Source organism: Entelurus aequoreus, linkage group LG22, assembly GCF_033978785.1.
Source record: "Entelurus aequoreus isolate RoL-2023_Sb linkage group LG22, RoL_Eaeq_v1.1, whole genome shotgun sequence".
NCBI classification, from domain to species: domain Eukaryota; kingdom Metazoa; phylum Chordata; class Actinopteri; order Syngnathiformes; family Syngnathidae; genus Entelurus; species Entelurus aequoreus.
Window position 1 is genome coordinate 17,846,836 of NC_084752.1, and position 13,323 is coordinate 17,860,158.

General features: G+C 40.8%; 1 protein-coding gene across 1 annotated transcript in view; it reads right to left on the minus strand.

The window, feature by feature from the left end:
- The window catches only part of coq7 (coenzyme Q7 homolog, ubiquinone (yeast)), an 8,510-nt gene extending 125 nt beyond the window's left edge, over positions 1-8,385 (minus strand). Inside the window, exons 1-6 of the mRNA XM_062033484.1 lie at positions 8,177-8,385; positions 6,747-6,922; positions 4,069-4,183; positions 3,731-3,870; positions 3,586-3,654; positions 1-18 (exon numbers count right to left, since the gene is read on the minus strand). The exon at positions 1-18 is cut by the window's left edge and continues 125 nt beyond it. Coding sequence (XP_061889468.1) covers positions 1-18; positions 3,586-3,654; positions 3,731-3,870; positions 4,069-4,183; positions 6,747-6,922; positions 8,177-8,249 — 591 coding nt within the window. The 5' untranslated portion in view covers positions 8,250-8,385. The remainder of the gene's footprint in view (positions 19-3,585; positions 3,655-3,730; positions 3,871-4,068; positions 4,184-6,746; positions 6,923-8,176) is intronic.
- Between the last annotated feature and the right edge of the window lie 4,938 nt (positions 8,386-13,323).

A 13,323-nucleotide genomic window follows, 5' to 3' on the forward strand; every position in this document is an offset into this window, starting at 1 on the left:
TAGCCAGTATCCAGGTACCTAAATCAGAAGAAAACAACTTATTTTAGAACAAAATATGCAGCACATTTTGTGCAGGTAAAGGCTGAAATATACTCTCGCGTCACGTAGCTTGTGTTTCCCCTGACAGCGTCTTGATTTGTTTATTCCGTGGGGACTGGCGCTAACTTGCAATTCTCTTCCAAAACACTAAGGGGCAGTGTCTCTTGAAGGAGCCGTCGATGACTAAATATTTACCAATGACAACATCAACATCATTGTTGGCACTGGAACTAATCATTCAGAATCCTCAATTTACTTTTAATGTCTGTGTTACTCACAAACCAGAGGAAAAGATATACGTGAAAATGGACTCTGCAACGAGTCGCGGGCAGAAGACGGGCGAATTTGCAAAGCTACTGGGCCGGTCGGAACATGGGACAGGAGAAAGCTATGTAATTGACAAATAAAGACAACTGTTAAAAAACTATTCTAACGACCTGCTGGTATTGTTTATGTTCATGTGTTATTGATGATCATAGTTTCATGTTCGTGAACATACCGTGCCTGAAAGGTGATGGACGAAGAATGAGGAAGTGCTGTTTATAAGCAAAAAAGACAGACAGAATATGTGTGAATTGTACCTGTTGTTACCACAAGACTGGAAATAAAAGTTGAAGGCCTACTGAAACCCACTACTACCGACCACGCAGTCTGATAGTTTATATATCAAAGATGAAATCTTAACATTGCAACACATGCCAATACGGCCGGGTTAACTTATGAAGTGCAATTTTAAATTTCCCAGCAAACTTCCGGCTGAAAACGTTTCGATATGATGACGTTTGCGCGTGACGTCAACATTTGAAGCCCATTGAATCCAATACAAAAAAGCTCTGTTTTCATCTCAAAATTCCACAGTATTCTTGACATCTGTGTTGGTGAATCTTTTGCAATTTGTTTAATGAACAATGAAGACTGCAAAGAAGAAAGTTGTAGGTAGGATCGGTGTATTAGCGGCTGGCTGTAGCAACACAATCAGGAGGACTTTGACTTGGATAGCAGACGTGCTATCCGCCGCTAGCCGCCGACCGCACGGATGATCGGGTGAAGTCCTTCGTCCTTCCGTCGATCGCTGGAACGCAGGTGAGCACGGGTGTTGATGAGCAGATGAGGGCTGGCTGGCGTAGGTGGAGCGCTAATGTTTTTATCATAGCTCTGTGAGGTCCCGTTGCTAAGTTAGCTTCAATGGCCTCGTTAGCAACATCATTGTTAGGCTTCGCCAAGCTGGAAAGCATTAACCGTGTATTTACAGGTCCGTGGTTTAATAGTAAAGTTTTTTTTCTGTCTATCCTTCCAGTCAGGGGTTTGTTTCTTTTGTTTCTATCTGCATTTAAGCACGATGCAATCATGTTAGCTCCGTAGCTAAAGTGCTTCGTCGATGTATTGTCGTGGAGATAAAAGTCACTGTGAATGTCCATTTCGCATTCTCGACTCTCATTTTCAAGAGGATATAGTATCCGAGGTGGTTTAAAATACAAATCCGTGATCCACAATAGAAAAAGGAGAGCGTGTGGAATCCAATGAGCCAGCTTGTACCTAAGTTACGGTCAGAGCGAAAAAAGATGCGTCCTGCACTGCACTCTAGTCCTTCACTCTCACGTTCCTCATCCCCGAATCTTTCATCCTGGCTCAAATTAATGGGGTAATTGTCGCTTTCTCGGTCCGAATCGCTCTCGCTGCTGGTGTAAACAATGGGGAAATGTGAGGAGCCTTTCAACTTGTGACGTCACGCTACTTCCGGTACAGGCAAGGCTTTTTTTTATCAGCGACCAAAAGTTGCAAACTTTATTGTCGATGTTTTCTACTAAATCCTTTCAGCAAAAATATGGCAATATCGCGAAATGATCAATTATGACACATAGAATGGCTCTGCTATCCCCGTTTAAATAAAAAAATAATAATTTCAGTAGGCCTTTAAAAAGATTGTCGTCCTTTGTGTGACTTCTTCTAGACACAACAACAACAATACAACAAGCTGAAAAAGTACACAATATCAGTTGCTTTAACTCATACAATAATTTAATTAAACGTCTGCTTTCCTGTACAGAGGGACCCTCCTCGGCAAAAGCTGACTAAGGCCATGTCCACACGAACACGGAGAGTTTTAAAAACACATATTTGGGGTTAAAACGATCTCCATCCACACAAGTGTAGTTTCAAAACTGTCTATGTCTACACACAAACGCATACCCCTGCTGTCATGCACATTTTGTCCAATCAGAAGCCTGAAAAAAGCAGCAATATCCGACTTGGTGCAGCATTACACCTCTTATTATGTTTATTTTGATCGACTTTAGATGTACAATGACATGTACATTATCTTTAAAACCAGCCTGCACCTACACAGAGCCCTGGGAGCATTATTAAAGAGTGCATGCACGCCTTTGCTGCTGAAACCCAACACTCATAGAATTATAACATGTTCAGCAACATGGTGATGTATTACATGTGCAGCGAAGTGTACATTTTCTAAAATCAGCACTAACGAGCCAAGAAAACCATTTTAGATGTTTAAGGGAATTGAAAAGCATTTAATCATGGATATAGTGATATGGTACGTGTGTAATGAAGTCTATATTGTATTTAACATCAGTACACACTACAAGGAGGATGCTAAATCGTGTTTTTTTTAGTTGCTTGGTTGCTTTTTACGCATGAGCACGGTCGAGCCCGGCTCCATCTACAAGAATTGAAACAAGACACATAAGTTGACTTCATGATTTGTTGTTAAACAAGGACTAAAAACATAAGATAATGTAGCATCTTTCTTATGACACAGAGCAAAAAGTCTTGCTTGTCAAAGTTGTCCCATCAGGTGGAGGTTCGACAGCGATCATATCCAAAACAGCTGACTGTCACTAGCGCCGGCGGGAGTGTCGCAAAGCCCATTTTGATCAGAATCAGAATCAGAAGAGTTTTTATTGCCGTTGTTTGAGAACGGGTTCACAAACTAGGAATTTTACTTGGTGCAATCGTGCAACATAAAACACATATAACACAGAATGGAATAACATGAGCTGTAACTGAGCTGTAACTTGATGTCTTTTTTATTAATGTTGAGTGAAAATAGCTGCATGTTTACGTTCAAACATACAGTAATCTCGCTTATAGTTTGTTTAAAGGCAGCAAGGCAGTGTTGTTGAACTTGGAAATGACAGCGCACAACAGTGACGTCATCACAAGTCTCCGTTTGAGCTGGGCGGAGAGTTTTAGATCTCTACACTTTGGCCAGCGTTTGTAAATGTCTGCGTTTTTAAAGACACAATTATGCGTCTGCGTGTGGACAAGAGGCCTAAACGCAGAGATAAGTATGCATTTATCAAGTATCTGTGTTCGTGTGGACATGGCCTAAATCACAGATCTGCGGGTCCGAGTCGACGCGAAACTAGGATTTTTGGGAGTTGCACGTCAGGGTCTGTGGGAGGGTACGCAGAGGGAGGGGCAAGATGGCTTCGCTAACGCAAGCTACGTGACACGAGAGTATAGGATTGCACACTATAGATGTTAGGGAACTAAGACAGTTGTTCAACCGCTGCTCACACTTACAGATTCAGCGTCATGTTCTAATCCTGTATCGTGATGCTCCAGCTCATCGTCTCGGAATTCCTTTATAACCTAAAAAAACCCACATAAAAACTATGAATAAAATCAGACTTCATGAACATATTGAACACCAACAGAGAGCAGTCACCTTTAATAGTTCGGTGTATCTCTCTGGGTCCTGCTCCATCAGAGTTCTTATCTGGCTGTTGTAATGTTCAGAGATGCTCTCCTCCACTGCCACAGTGCAAGCCATGGCCCCCTCTTTGCCCAACAATGCAGTTGATGCCCCTATCGGAGAGTGACGGAATGACAAATACCTTTAAAATACTTTAAAACACCGGCACTATAAAAGCAACAGCTGGCAGAGTAATTAAGCAACATATTAGGATATCAATGTTATCTTTGACAACCTTCATACATGATGAAACACATGTTAGCATTTCTTTAATATTCCATTGTACTGTACATTTTAAAAGTCACACCAACCTAATAAAAAGCCAGCAACATTCCAAAGGGGTAGCAGCGCGGTGGGCCGGACGCGGCATTCGGCCAGTATTTCGTTAAATTTCTCAAGGTGTTTTTTTTCTTGATCCCACATTTCCTGCAAGAAGAAATAGTGTATTTGAAAAATGATTTAAAAATAACAAAAATAACAATAATATTAATGGATTCAATCTACATAGCGCTTTTGTGGACACTGTACAGCGCTGTACAGACAGAACTGAGAACCTATCATTCAGTTAATCCACATTCACATTTTAATGGTGGTAAGCTACATTTGGAGCCACAGCTGCCCTGGGGTAGAGTGACAGAAGTGTGGCTGCCAATATGCGCTTAGCACCTCTTCGGCCACCACCAACCATTTATACTTTTTTAATGGGAACAAAGGCTGCAAAGTAAAAACATATGTAGAGTATGCACTACAGCAGGAGTCGCCAACCCGTCGATCGACCAGTCGATCTTTGTGACCATATCGGTTGATCGCGAAAATATTAGGAAAAAAATATATTAGTGGACATCAGTGACACCCCCACCCGGAAAATGACCAACAGACCTGCCAAAAGGCACGCATTTTAACCTCTGAACACACCTAAGCCGCTCTCTACTCTGCCTCACATTCGCCGCTCTCGAAACCGTGGCCACACCCCGCCGCCTTGCACACTACACCCGCTCGTCTCACAAACGCACTTTGCTTGACGTGCACAAAAATCATTGCGCTGCAACAATGCATTAAGGCTGACTGTTGCAACGCATTGGACATTTTCCAGCATCCAACATCAAAAACCCTACCCTCAACCACAAGTACATGACCAAATAATAGTGTGTGTGAACAATGCTCAAAAGTACGGATTCTGTGTTTTTGTGCATACAAAAGTAAACATTGACATGTGCAAAGGCAGTAATATATGATAAAAAGGACTTCCCGGTTCATCTCCTCTTTTATCACACACGATAAACCCGCCAGGTGAACAGCTGATTTGACTACTTCCGGCACTGTCATAAGACAACCATGTGACTCGCATCCCATATGTAACCATAGGATGAATAAATATACTACAAGACTATAAGACTATAAAAGCCATAGACAGTTAACTTCTAAAGCAGTGGTGCCCAAAGTGTGGCCTGTAGCTCCTTTGTCATTGGCCCTAGACACATTTAAAAAAAAAAAAAAAAAAACACCAGCAAAAAAAACAGCAAGAAGCACAATGAAAAAAACAATTTTGACATCAGCCAACAGTAACAAAAAATAAATAAATAAATAAAAATAAAAAATAAAATATAAATATATATATATTTATATATATGTGTGGGGGGAAAACATCACAAGACTATTTCATCTCCACAGGCCTGTTTCATGAGGGGTTTCCTCAATCCTCAGGAGATCTCCTGAGGATTGAGGAAACCCCTCATGAAACAGGCCTGTGGAGATGAAATAGTCTTGTGATTTTTATTTTTATTTTTTTATTTTTTTTTATTTTGTATTTATTTTATTTTTTTTCCCCACACATACATATTACGCTCTACCACTGTATCGAGCACTTTTTTTTTTTTTTTGGATAATCTAATTAAGACATATATATATTTATATATATGTATTAGGATTGAACGGTATACCAGTACTAATAAAGTACCGCTATACTAATGAATCATAAACGGTACTAACAGGCATGATGGAGCGCAGTCGTCACGCTGTGACATTGCTGGTTTTACGAGCAAAGGAGCATGTTCAGCAGCGCACAATCATGGAATGTTTACAGCCAGACCTATTGTGTAGACTTAAAAGGGAGAAAGGACGCATTTTGGCTTAAAAATTAACAATAAATGTGAAGCTACAACACTAAAACGCCGCTCTGCAAGAGGTGCTTTAAAACTGTGGTCCCCAACCTTTTTGTAACTGCGGACCGGTCAACGCTTGAAAATTGACCAGGGAGGGGGCGGGGGGGGGTTTGTCATAAAAAAATACAATCATGTGTGCTTACGGACTGTATCCCTGCAGACTGTATTGATCTATATTGATATTTAATGTAGGAACCAGAAATATTAATAACAGAAAGAAACAACCCTTTTGTGTGAATGAGTGTGAATGAGTGTAAATGGGGGAGGGAGGTTTTTTGGGTTGGTGCACTAATTTTAAGTGTATCTTGTGTTTTTTATGTTGATTTAATTAAAAAAATTGTTTTTAATTTTTTTAATTTTATTTTTTTAAATTTTTTTTAAATTCTTGTGCGGCCCGGTACCAATCGATCCACAGACCGGTACCGGGCCGCGGCCCGGTTGTTGGGGACCACTGCTTTAAAACATGGCTAGCTAGCTAGCGGCTAACGTCCATCCGCAGTCGGCAGTGTTTTAGCTACTTCCAAATCACTAATCCTGGTCTCCATGGCGACAAATAAAGTACGTTTCTTACAAGTATCATCCTTGCAGGACGAGGAATAGCTAAACATGCTTCACTGCAAACCGTAGGAGGATACACAGGATACCAGAAAAAAAACAAGTTCAATTAATCTATAGAAAACTAGTCGCCTATGATTGGGTCATTTTTGGCTTGCAACCCATCAATTGAGAAACAACATCTTAGATGATTATATTTAGGTAAAGCTGACATTATTTCATCTGCCACAAGTTAGAGTTCCACATTGCCCAAAGAAAGGCTGTAGTCATACCTGAATGAGAGGTCCAGTACTAGACCTGCCCAGTACTGCCATCTGGCCGGCGTAGATGCGACTTGCGCCATATTCACCCGCATGGTCGACACGCAAGATACGATGCAGCATCTCCTTCTCCTTGCTGTCCCGAGGGGGTGGGACCACACTGTACCATCGTGAGCTCCACGGGAACGCTGCAATCACACACACAGGAATGCAACTTTTCATTATTGGCACATCCAAGCACTTTGAAGGTATGCCCATTCACAAGTAAAAGCATTGTTCGTTTATCTCAAGGTTTTTGGTGCAATGTGAACATTGCTCTCGACATACAGTCACGATCAAAAGCTTACATACACTCGTGAAGGACGTTATGTCATGGCTGTCTTGAGTTTCAAATCATTTCTACAACTCTTATTTTTTTGTGATAGAGTGATTGGAGCACATACTTGTTTGTAACAAAACACATTCATGAAGTTTGGTTCTTTTATGGTGATGGGTCAAATGCAGAGAATAATTTCGCCACACCTAGTGTGTGTGTGACAATCATTGGTACTTTAACTTTTGTATGAATTTATTATGGGTCTACTGAAAATGTGACCAAATCTGCTGGGTCAAAAGTATACATACAGCAATGTTAATATTTGGTTACATGTCCCTTGGTAAGTTTCCCTGCAATAAGGCACTTTTGGTAGCCATCCACAAGCTTCTGGTTGAATTTTTGACCACTCCTCTTGACAAAATTGGTGCAGTTCAGCTAAATGTGTTGGTTTTCTGACATGGACTTGTTTCTTCAGCATTGTCCACACGTTTAAGTCAGGACTTCGGGAAGGGAATTCTAGAACCTTAATTCTAGCCTGATTTTGCCATGTCTAGTCCCCACATATGTGGTCCCCTCCAAGGTTTCTCATTGTAGCCCATTGGGTTGAGTTATTCCTTGCCCTGATGTGGGATCTGAGCCGCGGATGTCGTTGTGGCTTGTGCAGCCCTTTGAGACACTTGTGATTTAGGGCTGTATAAAGAAACTTTGATTGATTGATTGATTGATTGATTGATTGATTGATTGATTGACAGTGTTGGTAGTTTATTTAAACGTAAAACTGCATTTTAAGTTCTACTATACATGGTCTGTGGTCATTTTTTTTTTTTTACCGTAACAGCTAGCCCTGAGCAACGTCAAATCGATAGGTAAGACAATTTCCCTTCATATACGATTTTCCGCTTCTGGTTTGTCATTTCCAACACCTACCTGGCAACACTGGCCACCACTATTCCTGTTAAGACACAGCCGTTTGGCAACCACGTTACATAACTTATGTTAAGCTACATTTGTTCGAAAATAACACCAATTATTGAAACAATTACGTAACATCCACCAGTTGTTACGTATGTTTTTAGCATGATTAGCTTTTTTTTTTTTAGCCGTTATAAACCTGCTTCTTGCTTACCTCTACGTTTTGCGCCCTGTCGTACGATCACCGGCAAGGCCCTTTGTAAGGAGACATATGCAAATATCTGCATGATTGACAGTCTTCGGGACAAATGACCACAGTTATCCAAAAGAGCAAGTCAAATAAACGTAAACTGTCATTGAAAATGTCAGAGGCTGGAGCTGGGTGTGGGAGGGTGTCGCCGGCTGATGACGTCACTATGTTTGTATTGTTGTCATATATCGTACTTTGTTTCCTCTTCAAAATGCTTTAACGTGTATAATAACTACAGTAATTTTTTAGGGCACCGCGTTGTATAATACAACAATGGGATGTTTTTCTTTCGCTAATGTACAGCAGTTTTTAAGTAGACTCTGTTACACACTCCGATACGATAGGGGGCGGTATAAACTGTAAAGTCATACTGCAACCCACCATTGAAGCAAAAGACGAAAAATGTTGTCATTAAGTTACATTATCATGATTAGCATGCAGCCAATATTTATATACCAATAATAACAGGGTTTTTTTTCAATAGACAGTCATAATTCAACATAAAAGCCAATACTCTATGGCTGTTTGGATAAAACTGATTGATTGATTGATTGATTGAAACTTGTATTAGTAGATTGCACAGTGAAGTACATCCATCCATCCATCCATCCATCTTCTTCCGCTTATCCGAGGTCGGGTCACGGGGGCAGCAGCCTAAGCAGGGAAACCCAGACTTCCCTCTCCCCAGCCACTTCGTCCAGCTCTTCCCGGGGGATCCCGAAGCGTTCCCAGGCCAGCCGGGAGACATAGTCTTCCCAACGTGTCCTGGGTCTTCCCCGTGGCCGTACAATTGACCACTAAATGGTAACACCCGAATAAGTTTTTCAACTTGTTTAAGTCGGGGTCCACTGAAATTGATTCATGATACAGATATAAACTATCGGATATATACTATCATCATAATACAGTCATCACACAAGATAATCATCAAAGTATATACATTGAATTATTTACATTATTTACAATCCGGGGTGTGGGATATGGAGGGGGGCTGGCGGGGGGATGGGGAGGGGTTGGTATCAACACTTCAGTCATCAACAATTGCATCATCAGAAAAAATTGACATTGGGAAACAGTGTAGGACTGACTTAGGATATGTACAGCAAGTAGTGGACACAGAGAGAGAGATCAGAAAGTATAAGAAACAATGTCTACATTTGATTATTTACATTTGATTATTTACAATCCGAAGAGGTATTATGTGGAAGGGAGGGTGTTAGTTTAGGGTTGAAGTTGCCTGGAGGTGTTCTTTTAGTGCGGTTTTGAAGGAGGATAGAGATGCCCTTTCTTTTACACCTGTTGGGAGTGCATTCCATATTGATGTGGCATAAAAAGAGAATGAGTTAAGACCTTTGTTAGTTCGGAATCTGGGTTTAACGTGGTTAGTGGAGCTCCCTCTGGTGTTGTGGTTATGGCGGTAATTTACGTTAAGGAAGTAGTTTGACATGTACTTCGGTATCAGGGAGGTGTAGCGGATTTTATAGACTAGGCTCAGTGTAAGTTGTTTTACTCTGTTCTCCACCCTGAGCCAGCCCACTTTGGAGAAGTGGGTAGGAGTGAGGTGTGATCTGGGGTGGAGGTCTAGAAGTAATCTGACTAGCTTGTTCTGGGATGTTTGGAGTCTAGATTTGAGGGTTTTGGAGGTGCTAGGGTACCAGGAGGTGCATGCGTAATCGAAAAAGGGTTGAACGAGAGTTCCCGCTAGAATCTTTAAGGTGCTTTTGTTGACTAAAGAGGAGATTCTATAGAGAAATCTCGTTCGTTGGTTGACCTTTTTGATTACCTTGGTTGTCATTTTATCACAGGAAAGATTAGCCTCTAGAATGGAATCTAGGTAGGTGACCTCATCTTTCCTGGTGATAACAATGTCACCCACTTTTATAGTGAAGTCATGATGAGGTGGTGAGGGACAAGCAGTAGTAAATGGATGGATGCACTTAAAAGGTATGTTGAAATATAAGCGCTAATCCAGGGGTGTCCAAAGTAAAAGTGAAAGTGAAAGTACCACTGATAGTCACACACACTAGGTGTGGTGAAATTACTCTCTGCATTTCACCCATCCCCTTGTTCCCCCTCTTGGGAGGCGAGGAGAGCAGTGAGCAGCAGCGGTGGCCGCGCTCGGCAATCATTTTTGGTGATTTAACCCCCAAATCCAACCTTTGATGCTGAGTACCAAGCAGTGAGGTAATGGGTCCCATTTTTATAGTCTTTGGTATGACTCGGCCGGGTTTTGAACTCACGACCTACCATCGTTTGTGGCCCGCAGCTAATTTTTCTAACTGTCCATGGCACACTCTAGAATACAATTAAAGGTGCTGTTTGCAAAGAGAGCGAGATATACTGTGTAAAATACATTGGAAAGTTGGCGCCCTATGATTGACGACACCTGTTGACTTCTCTGAGCCCATTTAGGAGCGGCATGGCGTAGTGGGTAGAGCGCCCGTGTCAGAAACCTGAGGGTTGCAGGTTCGCTCCCCGCCTCTCACCATGCCGTTGTGTCCTTGGGCAGGACACTTCACCCTTGCCCCCGGTGCCACTCACACCGGTGAATGAATGATAGGTGGTGGTCGGACGGGCCGTAGGCGCAAATTGGCAGCCACGCTTCCGTCAGTCTACCCCAGGGCAGCTGTGGCTACGAAAGTAGCTTACCACCACCAGGTGTGAATGAATGATGGGTTTTTAACATGTAAAGCGACTTTGGGTACTTAGAAAAGCGCTATATAAATCCCAGGTATTATTATTATGATTTAAATAGGGCTCATGTGATGCAGTCATTAGACTCGGTTACAAACGCAACAATGGGAAAGTCAAAGAAACTCAGCACAGATCTGAAAAAACGAATCATTGACTTGAACAGGTCAGGAAAGTCACTTGGAGCCATTTCAAAGCAGCTTAAGGTCCCAAGAGCAACTGTGAAGACAATTGTTCGTAAGTATTCAAGTGCATGGCACAGTTTTGTCACTGCCACGATCAGGAAGAAAACGCAAGCTATCACCTGCTGCTGAGAGAAAATTGGTCAGGATTATCAAGAGTGAACCGAGAACCACCAAAAAGCAGGTCTGCAAGGAATTGAAAGCTGCTGGACCACAGGTGTCAGTGTCCACAGTCAAGCGTGTTTTGCATCGCCATGGACTGAGAGGCTACCATGCAAGAAGGAAGCCCTTGCGCTAGAAGCGACACCTTAAAGCTCGTCTAAAGTTTGCTGCTGATCACATGGACAAAGATAAGACCTTCTGAAAGGGAAGTTCTGTGGTCAGATGAAACAAAAATTGAGCTGTTTGGCCACAATACCCAGCAATATGTTTGGAGGAGAAAAGGTGAGGCCTTTAATCCCAGGAACACCATCCTACCTACAAGAATGGTGGTGGTAGTATTATGCTCTGGGCCTGTTTTGCTGCCAATGGAACTGATGCTTTACAGAGAGTAAATTGGACAATGAAAAAGGAGGATTACCTCCAAATTCTTCAGGACAACCTAAAATCATCAGGTTGGGTCTTGGGCGCAGTTGGGTGTTCCAACAGGACAATGACCCCAAACACACGTCAAAAGTGGTAGAGGTATGGCAAAATCAGGCTAGAATTAAGGTTTTAGAATGGCCTTTCCAAAGTCCTGACTTAAACCCCATTGAGAACATGTGGATAATGCTGAAGAAACAAGTCAATGTCAGAAAACCAACACATTTAGCTGAACTGCCCCAATTGTGTCAAGAAGAGTGGTCAAAAATTCAACCAGAAGCTTGTGGATGGCTACCAAAAGCGCCTTAATGCAGTGAAACTTGCCAAGGGACATGTAACCAAATATTAACATTGCTGTATGTATACTTTTGACACAGCAGATTTGGTCACATTTTCAGTAGACCCATAATAAATTCATAAAAGAACCAAACTTCATGAATGTTTTTTGTGACCAACAAGTATGTGCTCCAATCACTCTATCACAAAAAAATAAGAGTTGTAGAAATGATTGGAAACTCAGGACAGCCATGACATGATGTTCTTTACAAGTGTATGTCAACTTTTGACCACGACTAGTGTATGTCAGTGTGAAAATGTATTAACCATGGCGGGTCCAACAAAATGACACGGTGGGCCAAATTTGTCCCCCGGGGTTCACTTTGGGCACCCCTGATCTAGAGATTTAAGCTCTTCAAGTAAGAAAATATTTATATATTATTTTAACATTTTTATGACTGGGACCCTTTTGGATCCCCAATCATTTTAGTGTTTTTTTTTTTAACTCATTGCTCAAAAGATATTAATGGATTAAAATCAATGTTTTTAATAAGCCTACAATTACTTCACATCACATATTACAGTTTTCTTGGGGGGAAATATTGCATATTTTGTGTTTTTGTATTTATAATTTTGACAAAAAGGGCATTAAACATATAACAAACAAACTTTATATTGTCAAATAGACCTGAAGTATGTGTGTGTATATATATATACATATATATATATATATATATATATATATATATATATATATATATATATATATATATATATATATATATATATATATATATATATATATATATAAACAGTACAGGCCAAAAGTTTGGACACACCTTCTCATTCAATGTGTTTTCTTTATTTTCATGACTATTTACATTGTAGATTGTCACTGAAGGCATCAAAACTATGAATGAACACATGTGGAGTTATGTACTTAACAAAAAAAGGTGAAATAACTGAAAACATGTTTTATATTCTAGTTTCTTCAAAATAGCCACCCTTTGCTCTGATTACTTCTTTGCACACTCTTGGCATTCTCTTGATGAGCTTCAAGAAGTAGTCACCTGATATTAGTTTTCACTTCAGAGGTGTGCCTTATCAGGGTTGATTAGTGGAATTTCTTGCTTTATCAATGGGGTTGGGACCATCAGTTGTGTTGTGAATGAGATATATATATATGCATGTATGTATGTGTGTATAATTTATTTAAAAATTTGTTATGACTCGTATCAACATTAAGGGGAGCCTTAAAAGTAAAAAACAAATGTATATATTGGTTTTAAAAATGAAAAATATCAAACTGGCCCCACATACTTTGATTTTTCAGTGTGTGGCCCTCAGTAGAAAAAGTTTGGACACCCCTGCTATAATCAG